Here is a 14,009-nt window from a genome sequence, read left to right as displayed (position 1 = left end):
AAATTTTCTCGTGTAAAAATTTTTGTGTTAAATTTTTAACATACTTTTATGTTAATGTAACATATTATCGTTGCGTTATTTTGACATTTCTGCGTTGAGTTAATATTCACTGTTTCTAAGAGTTAAAACAACACAATTAATATGTAAATGCATGAATTTTTGATGAAATATGTTATATGTTAAAATGAACAGATAAGTTGTGTTATTTTTCTCTCTATAACAGTTTCTATATGTTAGATCGACATATCTTTTCTGTTATTTATCATAAAAATGTAAGAATAACTTTTCTTTTAATTAAATTTAACATTATAAATATGTTAATTTAACATAAACTTTATTTCCAGATAAAGTTTAAGCGTTACACTTTTGTGTTAATTTTTAAACATATTACTTGTGTTATTTATTTACATACTTGCCTTCTGTTAAATTAACATTAAAATTAGAGTTGATAAATTGGGACCTGTGAAATATGTTAAATTTAACACAAAATTTTTTACTTTGGCAGAATATTTAAGAAATTAGCTTAAGATCAAATGAACTTGAAACAGCCTAATAACGAAGAATTAATTAAAGCAAGAATTATACAAATAATTTGCAGCTGTTAAATTTGAGGAGCACGGAGATAGGACCAAAATTAAAACAAACTAGAGAAAAAAATAAAGAGAGACGAATGAAGACGCTTGCAAGAGTGAAAATGGTAACGTAAAGGATCATCGGAATCGAAGGGCAGTGCAAAACTGGGACGAAGTGATAGAGGATCGCGACACTGAACGATGAAAATGAACTCGACGACGACAATCGCTTTCGATTATTACGATGTTGACAAGTTCGCGCGGAACTTCAGCAACGACAGCAGCGGTGGGCCGTTGGAGTGCAATCAGGAGATTAATACCAATAGCCTCTCTAACTTCATCGTTTACGGTATATTCATCAATCTGATCGGTCTCTTCGGAATCTTCGGCAATGCAATCTCAATGATTATCCTGTCGCGGCCGCAAATGAAGTCATCCATCAATTATCTACTGATTGGACTGGCCAGGTGCGATACGATGCTGATTATCATCGCGGTAAGTGTATCTCTTTCTTAAATCTTCCATTTTTCCATCCTTTACATTTTCTGAGCGAGAATTAAATCCATTGAATTTTATCTTTATTGAAATTTAAAATTCTTTATAAAAACTTATAATTCTTTATAGAAACTTATAATCCTTGTAGAATTTAATCCTTATAGGAAAAGAGAAATTGGAACAAAATTCGAGAAATAAGAACAAAATTTAAAAAAAATAGAAATTATAATTCAAAAAACAAATAAAATATAATCTTTATAAAATTAATGAAACCAATAATGGTTTATTTATGCAAAATTTCATCTCTTGAAAATTAAGAAAATTGCAAAGTTATACGAAAAGAAGTACATTTCGTTTAACTTAAAAAATAATTTACAAGCTAACATTAACATAGAGTTACATTTTATATGGTAGAATTATATAATATCATAAAATAGCACAGAATATTACATTTCATGTAAAAGAAATGATCAAAGTTAATCTACTTGAGTGGTCGAGTTATTCCTTGCCTTCATTACGAAGAAATGATATGAAAGAAATAGTGTATTAAATGTGTATGCGTATTTCACTTTTTATGAGTTTTGTCTTAAAATAATGTTTTATTCGTTTAAGAGATAATAGATATTTACAAATTAAATATTTAAAAATGTCGACATTTTATATAGATTATTTGTCGTGCCATATATTTTTTAATTATTATTTTTTTAATATTGCTCTTTAAAAAGACAAATTAATATTTTTCAATCATTATATATGTAATATTAAAACATGTTTATTTATTTTGCGATATGCTATAAATATTTTATCAAATCCGGCTAATTATTAATTATTAATTTCTATTCTATTAATATAAATTTCTATTAATTTCTATTAATATAAATAATTAATGTAAATATTAATTAATATAATATATTAATTATAATGTATAATTAATATAATATATTAATTAATATAAATATTTGTATTGATATAAATGCAACATTTTCACATCTCATTCTATGTATTTTACTCATAAAACTTAAAAATATATCTTTTTTTAACGAAATTTTTCTACGATATACAAACTATGACGTTCCACACTCGGCCCATCAATCGGAAAATCAATGTTTAATTGGCGCACATGAGCAGATTTTCGATAGCATCGTGGAATGCCTCGTGATTGCAGCTAGATGACCCAACACGTTTGCTATCATCTGGCACTTGTCAATCAATCATTCGTATTCCATAGCTAAATAAAATTTTTCAAAAAAAATTCATCGTTTTGTATTGTTTTCAAGCCATTGATTTGTATTTTAAAGAGGGGTGACAAAATTTTATTATTTTCTATTAACAACAGCATTCGAAATGTCAAGAATAATCAGATTGAAAGCGAATCTTTTCAGCTATAACAGATTTAATTCTTTCAGTTTAATAGAGGATGTCTCAGAAAATCATCGCAAATAACCAGAGAGAAGTTATAAAAGGATATCGTTCAATGCGAAAACATTAATACTTTTAAAGTTATAAATAAAATAATTTTTATAAATACATGGCAAAACTTAGTTCATTTAATTTTGGATTAATCTTATTTTAGAAAAGAATTTTCATTTAAAAATTATTTACGAATAGTCGATGTTAAAAATTTGAAAAACTTAATATCCAACATAAAATTAATAGAATTCAATAAACTTATAAATCTAAAATAAATTAAAAATAAATTAAAAGGTTAAGAAAACCAGAAAATATAATTGACCGGTGCATCAAATTCTTAAAATAAACTTATTGAAAATACTGCAACTGTATAAATTTCTACAAATATCAATTTATATCCCGAAGGCGATTACAGAGAAGTGCAGAGAAAGAAAAAGAGATAGAGAAAGTTTATAGCTTTAAATTGCATTCGCGAAGAGAAAGAGAAATTTTTGTTTATTATTAAAATATAATCTCATAGAGTTTAATTAACGCCTTCTGTGCGACCACAGATTTTTATCAAGGTATTATTCCAATTGAGAATCTCCTTGCAATGCTTTTTGTTAGAGAAATTTAAAAAAACTGTCCTGTTTATCTACGTTATATAAATTTGGCGATTGATTAATGTTTGCCGGAATAATCAAAGGTCGAAAAAGATTAGTAGCGCGATGTTTAATAACGAGCGTTCGATATCGGAATTCAATTTTCATAAACCACATCAACCGCAGTGATTAAATGCAAACCTCTCATTTTAATTTTACTCTTGGTCTGTTTTACACGACCGTAAATTTGCAATATAGCCGGGCTTTTCATTAAAATAAATCCTCTTTATAATATAGATCTAGTATTCGTTCCAGTTTACCTCATATAATTTAAGCTATATCTTTAAACATGTAATTTATACTTTTATATTGGTTTTTTTATATATATATATTTGCCTCTTTTAATGTGCACATGTTGCCCCTATTTTATTTAACATGCACATATTTTATGTATGATCCTACAGATTCTGCGTAAACTCAAAAATGTAGAGGGAAAGAAGCTTGTTGTTATTAATAAATGTAGAAATAATCTCCATAACTTTTGTAATTTGCATATGTTTTTACATATTCTAAAAAAATGCATATATCCCGTCAGAATGGAATATAAATAAGTTAAATAAAAATGGAATATAAATAAGTTAAATAAAAATTATGATGGGTGTAAGTAATTACGATATACACATAATGTATAAATCAAAAAGTATCACACGAAATCTTTAAAAATATATTTTATGAGTCAAGTAAAAGGTCAAGAAAAAGTCACGACGCCCTCGTAAAAATACCGTTCGAGAAAGTTTATTTTCCAAATATATAATAGCGTTAAAATGCATTATGGAAATAATAATCGACCACGTCATAATATTACAGCTTTTTTTGCAAAATATAATATAAAGAATTGATATTTTAGTTTAAATTTATTTTTCATCCTTCATAATATTATAATATCCTTCATAATATATAAATTCGTGACTCGAAAGACGAGAGTTAATATCGTTGGAAATGCATCACGCGTATGTCCGCCAGAAATATTACAAAGATAATATGAACAACGCGTCAAGCTTATGCAAATAAATTCTAATATACAGTATTACCTTTTGTTTCCTAATCTCTGTGAATAAAGTTGAGATTAATAGCATTAAGCAGTAAAGATAAGCAAGAGCTTCGGTAAAAGAGATCGGTTGAGGAAGCTTGTACAAGATCCTGTATTAACTCTCTCAAGATTACATTACACAAAACCATCACGATTATTAATTAATCATGTAGAGCGATCTCTCTCTCTCTCTCTCTCTCTCTCTCTCTCTCTCTCTCTCTCTCTCTCTCTCTCTCTCTCTCTCTCTCTTTTTTTCTTTCTCTCTCATTAATGAACTATTTGCTCATTCATTGATCAAACGCTACGAGCAGAAAGGCGTCTATAAATATATCGCAATTTGCAATAAACAGCTAGAAAGATTTTCTTGCAAAAAAAGAATATGAATCTTAAAAATAATTATCGCGTAAAATGAAAAATGATTACGGAATAGAATTTTAAAAAATATCAAAATAAATGCTAACTTTTTTTGGAGCACACGATTAAAATTATAGAATCTTTGATAGCTCGCAACTTGAGGTAGATATAATGAAAATATAATGAATAGATTTATTTTTCGAATTAATTTTAATTTTTTAATTACTTCTGATTAATTGTTTTCTAATTATTGTAATTATTATTTAATTATTATATTATTATTGTAATTATTATTTACTGAAATATGCTAAAAGAAATTCGAATGAATGATTAAAAAGCTTGAACTCAAAAATTCTTATCGTTAGCAAATCATTATTAATAGCATGTAAAAATTATGCATTTGCAGGTATTGATTTATGGATTGCCGGCGATTAGCACGTACACTGGCCTACTATTCGATTATAAATTTATTATCTATCCGAAGATCATCAGGTACCTGTATCCGTTGGCTTGCATAGCGCAATTTGTGACGGTGTACTTGACGTTAACAGTGACTTTAGAAAGATACATCGCGGTCTGTCATCCGCTGAAAGCCAGATCCTTCTGCACTTATGGACGGGCACAAGTGGCAGTGGTGGTCATACTAATCTTCGCCTTTATTTACAATCTACCCAAGTGAGTAATAGGTGTAATTCAAACTTATATTACTACAGTTGTTTTCTTCAATAAAGAAAGATGTCAGATTAATAAAAGTGTAATAGAAGAAGAATTTAAAGATAAAATTTTATTTTTATTAAATTTTTGATTAATTTATCTTTTATATTATTTGGAATAGTATAATATAAAATAATTACGATGAAAATAACAGAAAAATAAGGCGAAACAAATAATTCCTAAACTTATCATATTTAATCGATTGTATAAAAATTATTATATAATTATTATATAATTATTACATTAAAATTACTATTATATAATTATTAAATTAAAATTACTAAATTATTATATAATTATTGTATAAATTATTATATAAATTATTATATAATTATTATTAAATTATTAAATTATTATAAAATTATTATTATATAATTATTATATAAATTATTATATAAAAATGCTAATTTACAAATTTGACTTAGATTCTGGGAAATCACAGTGTACGACGAGAGGCATTGGAAGTACAACATCACGGTGTACTGCGTCTTCCCGACCGACCTAAGAAGCAATGAGTATTATGTCACCTTGTACATCCATTGGATGTATTTCTTCATCTACTACATGTTTCCATTTATCGCGCTAGTGATTTTTAACATGGCCATTTATCAACGGGTGAGTAACGTGAGTAAAGTCTAACATTTAGAAATTGTGGATTATCTCGCTAAAATAAATATCGCGTCCAATAATATTTTACGGAAAAGAATATTTTATTCTATACATGTACCAGTTTACATTTAATATAATTTATTTTGAATATAAATTATATAAATGATGAACTAATTACGCAAAATAGATAACGCGACAAGAAGAGACCAAAGGAAATAGTTACTATTTGTAAAAATATTCAAAAAATATGTGTTTTTTTTTGCAAAAATATTCAAAATATTTAAAATATAGATTTATCGTCTTATACTCATCAAATTCTGAATCAGAGATAGCAAAAAACACTGATAAAATTTAGAATACGTGGTAAAGCCAAGGATTAAAGACGAAATATCGAACCACGCATCAGCGACACACACACACACAGCGAGCTTTTCCCAATGGAACTAATATTTTCCAGCTACCGTTCCGGTTTTATTAAAACTTCTTTTTAGAATTTGCAATAAGTCTCGTTAGAAAATAGAGAAAGAGACCTGATAGCTGTGTCGATACTGCAATAACTTTGTCGCGTAACGGGCCGTTTATAAAGTTACGAATAAAAATACGAATATATATTCCGGGCTGATGAAGCCTCAATAAAGTTATTCAGAACGTGTATAAGCTCCTTTTTGTGTGAGTGATACATATATTTAGAATTCGAGAGCTCGTATAAAGGCAACGAAATTCACAAACGGTTGCTCTGACACGTGCTACTTGTACAGATCGCATGACTGCAATATCATATATCCTCCTACGATAAAATGCGGGAGACATTTACAACCAAAAAAAAGTAATATGCAAATAAAATATTGTAAAATAATTTTGGAAGTGAAAAAATAATATATAAATATATGTATAATCAGATTAAAAATATACAAATTAAAATGAATGCAGTATACATATATATAATATTAATTATTTCAATATATTCTTTCGTGTATTCTTTTACTTTGTAATTATTTTAACAAAAAGTAATCAAAAAATTGGAAATTAATATAATTATTAATATATAATTAATTAATTTATATTAATATATATATTAATATATATATATTAATTAATTAATATATGTATAATATAATTATTAATATAACTAATAATTTAATAAATTAATTAATAAAGATATATTTATTAATTTATTAATAAATATATAAAAATTAAAAAATATATATCTTTTCTTGGAAATTAATATAACTAGTAATTTAATAAATAAGTTAATAAATATATATCTTTTCTCGATATAATTAGCTTTGCAGGAAAATAATGAGAATGGATTTTAATATATTAAAAATTAATAAATTGATTAATATGAAGATTATATTATTGCAATCTTAAATAGTAATTTATAAGATAAGAACGTCTTCCTGTGAAGTAGCTGATTTGCATTTTCAAACAATACCAAGATGTGTAATATAATCACGATAAGATTTAACCATAGGGTTGAATTAGATTCATATGACCCTCGAGGGTCTAAAATTACAAAGTAGCGGTTGTCGAAGGACAACAATTTCCCTTGGCTTTTCCTTATCGCGAGACTTTAGCGTTTGCAAACTCTGTCCTTAATTCCGGGCTTAGGATGTGATTTTCGATGGCGTACTCTTCAGGACTTCCGATGACTTTTCACATGGATGAACGAAAGGATTTCAATGAAAATATTCATGCAGCAAACAAGCAGGCAGTCGCCTAATCTCGGCTTGAAATTCCTACTTTCTCGAAATTAAAGTTTGTTAATGTTTCTCATCCTCGTGAAAAATTAAAAATAAATCATGCAAATAAAATAAAGAGTGGGCGCTTTTATTTTTATTTTACATCGAAAAAAAATATTAACGAATAAAAATATCAACGCATTTCTTTGTTTATATTCGCATATTGTGGAATTTAAACTTTTTTAATAATTCATTTTTATATTGTAATAACTCCGAACAAGGTAGAACCTTTCAAATTCAAAATCGACTGATGACTCTTGTCAAAAGAAAGAAAACCCATTATTATCCATTTTAGACGATATATATATATATATATATATATATATATATATATATTAATATATATTAATTAATTATATATTAATAATTAATTATATCAATTTCCAATTTTTTGGTTAATTAATTACAAAGTAGTTTTTGTTAAATTAATTACAAAGTGAAAGAATACACCAAAGAATATATTAAAATAATTAATATTATATATATGTATACTGCATTCGTTTTAATTTGTATATTTTTAATCTGATTATACATATATTTATATATTATTTTTTCACTTCAAAAATTATTTTGCAATATTTTATTTGCATATTACTTTTGGATGTAAATGTCTCCCGCATTTTACCGTAGGAGGATATATGATATATGGCTCAAACTCATCGAAGAACAAATGCATACGATCGAATGCCAAAGAAATTTCGCTCCGCTTTTATTTGTATAATCTGACATTTGTAAAAAGCTGCGATTTGCAAATCTCGACCCTCCATGTGTCTAATTTGTGAGTAATCATTCTATTAACAGTTTGCCGCACCTCGCATACAAAGAACGTATTCACCAAGTGAACCGAATGCCGTAATCCGAAGTAATTTGGCGACACGTGACACGCATAATAATCCGCCTCAAGCAACACAAAGTCTTAACAATAATTAGCTCTATCATTTTGTCGTCGTAATTGTTTTAGCGGACGACCACGTAACTTGCCCTTACGCTCTAGAAGCTGAAGTCACGAAACAGAGCTGACACGAAACTAAAATAAAAATAAAGCAGAAATTAATAAATTCATGAAGCAAAAAATTACGAGTTCCATGTTTGAATTTTTAAAATTTATTAAATTAAATTTATTAATAAATAAATACATTTGATAAATAAATAAATTTAATTTATTACTAAATTAAATGTATTTAATAAATTCAATTTATTAATAAATTAAATATATTTAATAAATTCAATTTATTAAATATGTGAATCCTCTCTTATATTGTTTTCTATTTTTCTTCTATTTTAATTCTTTCTCCGAGATTAATTAATTAGTTTTTCTTTCTTTAATAAAAATTGAGATTTTAAGCGATAAGCATGTTTTATTCTACAACAACATGGAATATATCTACTTTATTTCCATTATTATTACATACATAAGGATTATTATTACATACATACATATGGAATATATCTACTTTATTTCTATTATTATTACATACATAAGTTACCATTGACTTTGTGAATTATTTCTAAAATAATTACAAATAATTTAATGATATTATTAAACTTTCACGTGCAGCTTCCCAATTAATTCAAATTATGTTTAATATATCGAACTACATTAAAAACGAATAATTTATATATTAAAATCTATAAAATACACCATTATCTCGCAAAATCAATCATATATACATTTTAATTTATAAGTTAATCATGACATACATACACATGAACATTGTGGTTATATATATTTAATTTTAAAACAACTATAAATTCTTATATCGACAGTTTTTCGATTTCTCTTGTCATATCTATATAAGATAAACGATGCTGTTATTTTATCTTTTAAAAACTGACGCAAATAATAGAAACTCCAAAGAGATTAATCATTTTCATAAATGAAAAATTTTTAAATATTCCTCTTTCGTTCTATTTTATTCGATCGCGAGTAAAATATAGCAGCTTATCTGGCATTTACTCAGCGCTATCTTACGCATTTTCAAACATTGCGTAGGCGAATTTGGAAGCCACGAAACATTCGAGACGAAGAATGCGAAATATATAACAGACATAAAGAGCGGAAGTACTGAATTACATATGTAAATTGCAAACGTTCCTCCTTGACATTATCTATCTTTTGCTTGAGATTTATCGTTAAATATTATCGCACAGAAATGCCGGTGTTCATTCGTCAATCATAAGTATTGGTCGTTTTTGTAGAGAGAAAAAATAGATTCAATAGCAGTTTATTAATGTCGATTCTAAGAGTTCTTTCTGTCCAGACAAAACATTATTAATATCTCATAATATCTTACTAAAAACATGTTGTATATAATAAAGAATTATGACGCAAACATTGATCTTTTAAGATTCAAAATAAATATAAATAAAAATAAATTAATAAATTAATAAATAAAATAAATATAAATATAAATAAATTAATAAATTAATAAATTAAATAAATATAAACAAAAATAAATTAATAAATTAATAAATACAAATAAATTAACTATATCAACGTATATAAATATCATTGAAACGAGCAAATAAATATTAATCGCTTATTATATTTTAAATACGATTGTGATATATCTCAATATTATTATCACATAAAAATCGATCAAAGTCTGCGATTAAAATTGAAGGAGAATAAAGTTAAACATCTCACACAATAAATGTTATAAATATTTTATCTTATTAATTTGAAATCAAACAAATAATTTTGTCGGTAATATTTTAAAAATATTTCTATAGTTTAAAAAAAATATTTAATAACGGAATCTTGCAACCATCATTTTTTTTAATATTTAAGAACGTAATTTGTGTGTGTGTCAATCTAAAAATAATAATAAATATCTTCAAAGTATCGAAATGTTGTTGCATTAAAGATTTCATAGTAATTTTTCGGAGTTAAATCCAAGAGACAAAGAATTCGATTTTTCACAGCTTTCGTCGCGAAATACGACTTCATTGAAGAGCAATCGTAAATCTGAAGAAAGCAGGTCAGATGCAATTTAAAGCTACACCAAGGATCACTGTAAACACAATGTATCTCGCGTCGAATAACGATTCACTACAAAATGATTAACAACTTCAACATATCTGCGAAACTGTTTCTATTTTTTACAACAAGAGAGCTGTTAGAGCTAGTTAGTAGCTAGAATTTGCAGCAAGTCTTTCGCGACTCATTTTTGTTTCTTAATTTTGTCGCTATAAGAAATTTGTTCCCTCAAAAAATAATCTGAAAAATAATTATATCAATTTGTAAAAGACTTTGGCAATTTAAAAATTAATTGAGGATTATGATTATAAGATCTTTTTAAAATTCTAAACAAGCTTTTTTTATAATTTATAAAAACTTAACTATTTTTTATTAAAAATTAAGTTAAAAAGTATTCAATACAATTTATTCTAATGAAATATATTTATTAACTTTTTTTATTATTTCAATTTTTTCCCTAAGCTGAGGATATTTAGAAAATATAAATTATATTGATATACTTAATATAATTTTAATTAATTGATTTACATGGCTGTCATGTTTCTTTTTCTCCCATTTTTTGACGGTCTCTTCATCGTATCTTGATGGAATATAAACCTGCTCATTAACCTTTTCGTCAGTTCTGTAAATTGTGTTTTTTTAAGAACACTAATTAATCTTTTTTTTCATATTCGGAAGATGAGATCTTTTATTTATCAGTTGTGTATTATTACATAAAGCAACACTCATGAAAATTTAATATTAAAAAATTATTTATGTGGCAAAAATGTTATGTGCAAAAATTTAAATCTTATACCGCAACTATGTTAATACAAAAATTTCCTTGAATGAGCGAATATACCATTATAATTTTCATTACAGAATCATTATTAGCAATTATTAAATATTTATTTTTCTTTCTTTATTTCATCATATAAAAGATAATAAAATATTTATTATCAAAGATAGATATAAACATAGATAAACGATTCTTTCATAATATTAATAAGTCAATAAATTAAATTACGAGATGATACATTAAATCTTTCATAGGAATATAAAATCATAGAAATATAAGATATATTTATTAATTATTTTAATTACATTGTTTTTCTTCAAAATAAGAAGTGTATTTAAATTAACTTTGTTATATTTTATCTTCTGGAAATTCATAATCAAATATAAATCAAATTTAAATTAAAATTAATTTAGTAATAATTAACTAAATAATTAACTAAATAAATGATTTATTTAACATTCATTTAACACTCATTAAATGTTCTTTTTCATTCATTTTGCTCGCATGTAATTTGTACAAATATTTTATATATATATATAAAATCACAAATTAAACTAAAGTCATTAAATAGAGATTTTTTTTTTAATTTGCGCATTAAATTTATATTCCTCTTTGATTAATTTTTTTTAAATAATTAACTTTTTTTATATAATAATATATATGTATCTATAATACTTTACATAGTATTTTATTATGTATCTAAAAGAGGCAAATCACAAAACAATAAATTGGAAAAATATGCAAATTTATACAATCATAGAATCAACCATGCGAATCGCAGCGTAACATTTTTCCACTTTAAAAATATATACGCAAAAAAATAGAAAAATATCTTTTTTGATATACATTTTATGTTTTAAAAATATATTTTATTTATTCGATAATATTAATGTTGCCATAATATTAATTTATAATTAATTTTTAATATTATTATTATATAATATTATAATTAATTTTTAATATTTTTTAATATTAACTTTTAATTGAACCATAAGAATGAAAAAAAAAACTTAATTCTCCGTAATCTTAGTCTTGAAAAAACTTATCGATATCTCTCAATATATTTTTGGACTTTTCATTTTTCAGGTCAGGAAAGCGAACAGAGACTTGCAACAACTATCGCGTCATCAACGTCGCGAAATCGGCCTAGCGACGATGCTCCTGTGCGTGGTGGTGGTGTTTCTGATCTGCAACATTTTACCCCTAGTTTCGAACGCGCACGAAACGTTCATCGCGGAACCGCCGCCGTGGATGGTGCAGTTTGGCAACTTGCTGGTGACCATTAACAGCAGCATCAACTTCATCATCTACGTGATCTTCGGTCGGAAATTCAAGAGGATATTCCTTAAACTCTTCTGCTCGTCTAGGCTGTTCGTACCTGGACGGGATAGTCCGGAATTTCAGACGTACGACGAATCGATTATCACCAATACGACAAACCTCGAGCTGAGAAACTCGGTCAGGCACGGTCATCTCAATCGCGCCAACACCATTAGCTGGAACAACAACATTCACGTATCCAACGGCAGCACCAGACAGAGCCTGAAAAGTGGTAGACCGGCTAGTCCCGGTTCCTGCGTCTATTATCCGGCCAGGACACCAGCGAGGAGTCCCAGTCAAATGTCGAGGGCGTCGGACGGTCGAAACAGTTGGAATAGAAGGGAGAATGGCGATTCCACACTGTAGTAGACATTATTCCTCGCGTTTATCTATAATTAAATATTTTAATCAAATTTTACAAACTTCCACTGGTCAGAAATAGTAGGAAAGAAAAACAAATGATTCTAATGAATGACAAATACAGATCACATTAAAATTGGAGAGACATAAAGATGACTTTTCATTAACTTTTATATTTGTTATCTTGCTAAAATGGAATTTAGTTCAATGTTTTAACTTATTGAGGATTAATCAAAATTAATGAAACAAAAAAATTATAGTACATCGCATTTTTCGATTTATGATTTGATTAATAATTCAATTAAAATTCCTATTAAAATGTCAAAAAGGATCACAGCGATGTACGAAATAATCAGTTTGCCACTCTGTGCTATTTATTGTATTATACAGAGTAGGCTATTTTAATCTACGCACTGAAATATCTCAAAATCCATAAGTTTAAGACAAAAATGTTTCAGACAAAAGTTGTATGATTTCGAGGGGGGGTACCATAAGAGGGTACCATTAGTTTAACCTTGAAGAATCAGTTGAGAATACCATTAGTTTAACCTTGAAGAATCAGTTGAAAGTCACGTGAGAATCATCTCCAACTTTTTACATAAAACTGCCTACTTTTTCTTACATATTCTTGTAGCTTATCTCGAAAGCTTTCTAAAACACTATAATTAAATTAGTTTTCATTAAGTACCTTACGAGTTCATTAAGTACCTTACGAGTTAATTTGCAATTAACGATTACATATTTTTTCTTAAAAACAACTGTGTTTTCTTTACACCAATTGATTCCTCTCATTATTTTGTACATAAAAGTATTAAAATAAGATAATCGAAAAATGAATATTTTTCTAGATATTTTATGGTTTATGTAAAATTAAGAAATAATTTCAAGCCTCATAATTCGGAATGTACTTAATGAAAACTAATTTAATTATAGTGTTTTGGAAAGCTCTCGGGATAAGCTACAAGAATATATAATAAAAAGTAGGCGGTTCCATTTAAAAAGTT

The 14,009-nt window shown here is 26.4% G+C and overlaps 1 protein-coding gene across 3 annotated transcripts in view; it reads left to right on the top strand.

The window, feature by feature from the left end:
- LOC105250039 (FMRFamide receptor) overlaps window positions 1-13,780 on the top strand; it is a 49,770-nt gene extending 35,990 nt beyond the window's left edge. For all 3 annotated transcript variants that reach the window (XM_011255901.3, XM_025414251.1, XM_011255900.3), the window contains exons 3-6: window positions 599-1,067; window positions 4,909-5,177; window positions 5,642-5,831; window positions 12,412-13,780. In XM_011255901.3, coding sequence (XP_011254203.1) covers window positions 774-1,067; window positions 4,909-5,177; window positions 5,642-5,831; window positions 12,412-13,011 — 1,353 coding nt within the window. In that variant the 5' untranslated portion in view covers window positions 599-773 and the 3' untranslated portion in view covers window positions 13,012-13,780. The remainder of the gene's footprint in view (window positions 1-598; window positions 1,068-4,908; window positions 5,178-5,641; window positions 5,832-12,411) is intronic.
- Window positions 13,781-14,009: the final 229 nt, after the last annotated feature.

The sequence above is a fragment of the Camponotus floridanus genome, unplaced genomic scaffold (genome assembly GCF_003227725.1).
Source record: "Camponotus floridanus strain SB8 unplaced genomic scaffold, Cflo_v7.5 scaffold8, whole genome shotgun sequence".
Classification (NCBI taxonomy): domain Eukaryota; kingdom Metazoa; phylum Arthropoda; class Insecta; order Hymenoptera; family Formicidae; genus Camponotus; species Camponotus floridanus.
The sequence above is the reverse complement of the archived record's forward strand: the minus strand, read 5'-3'. Positions and strand labels throughout refer to the sequence as shown.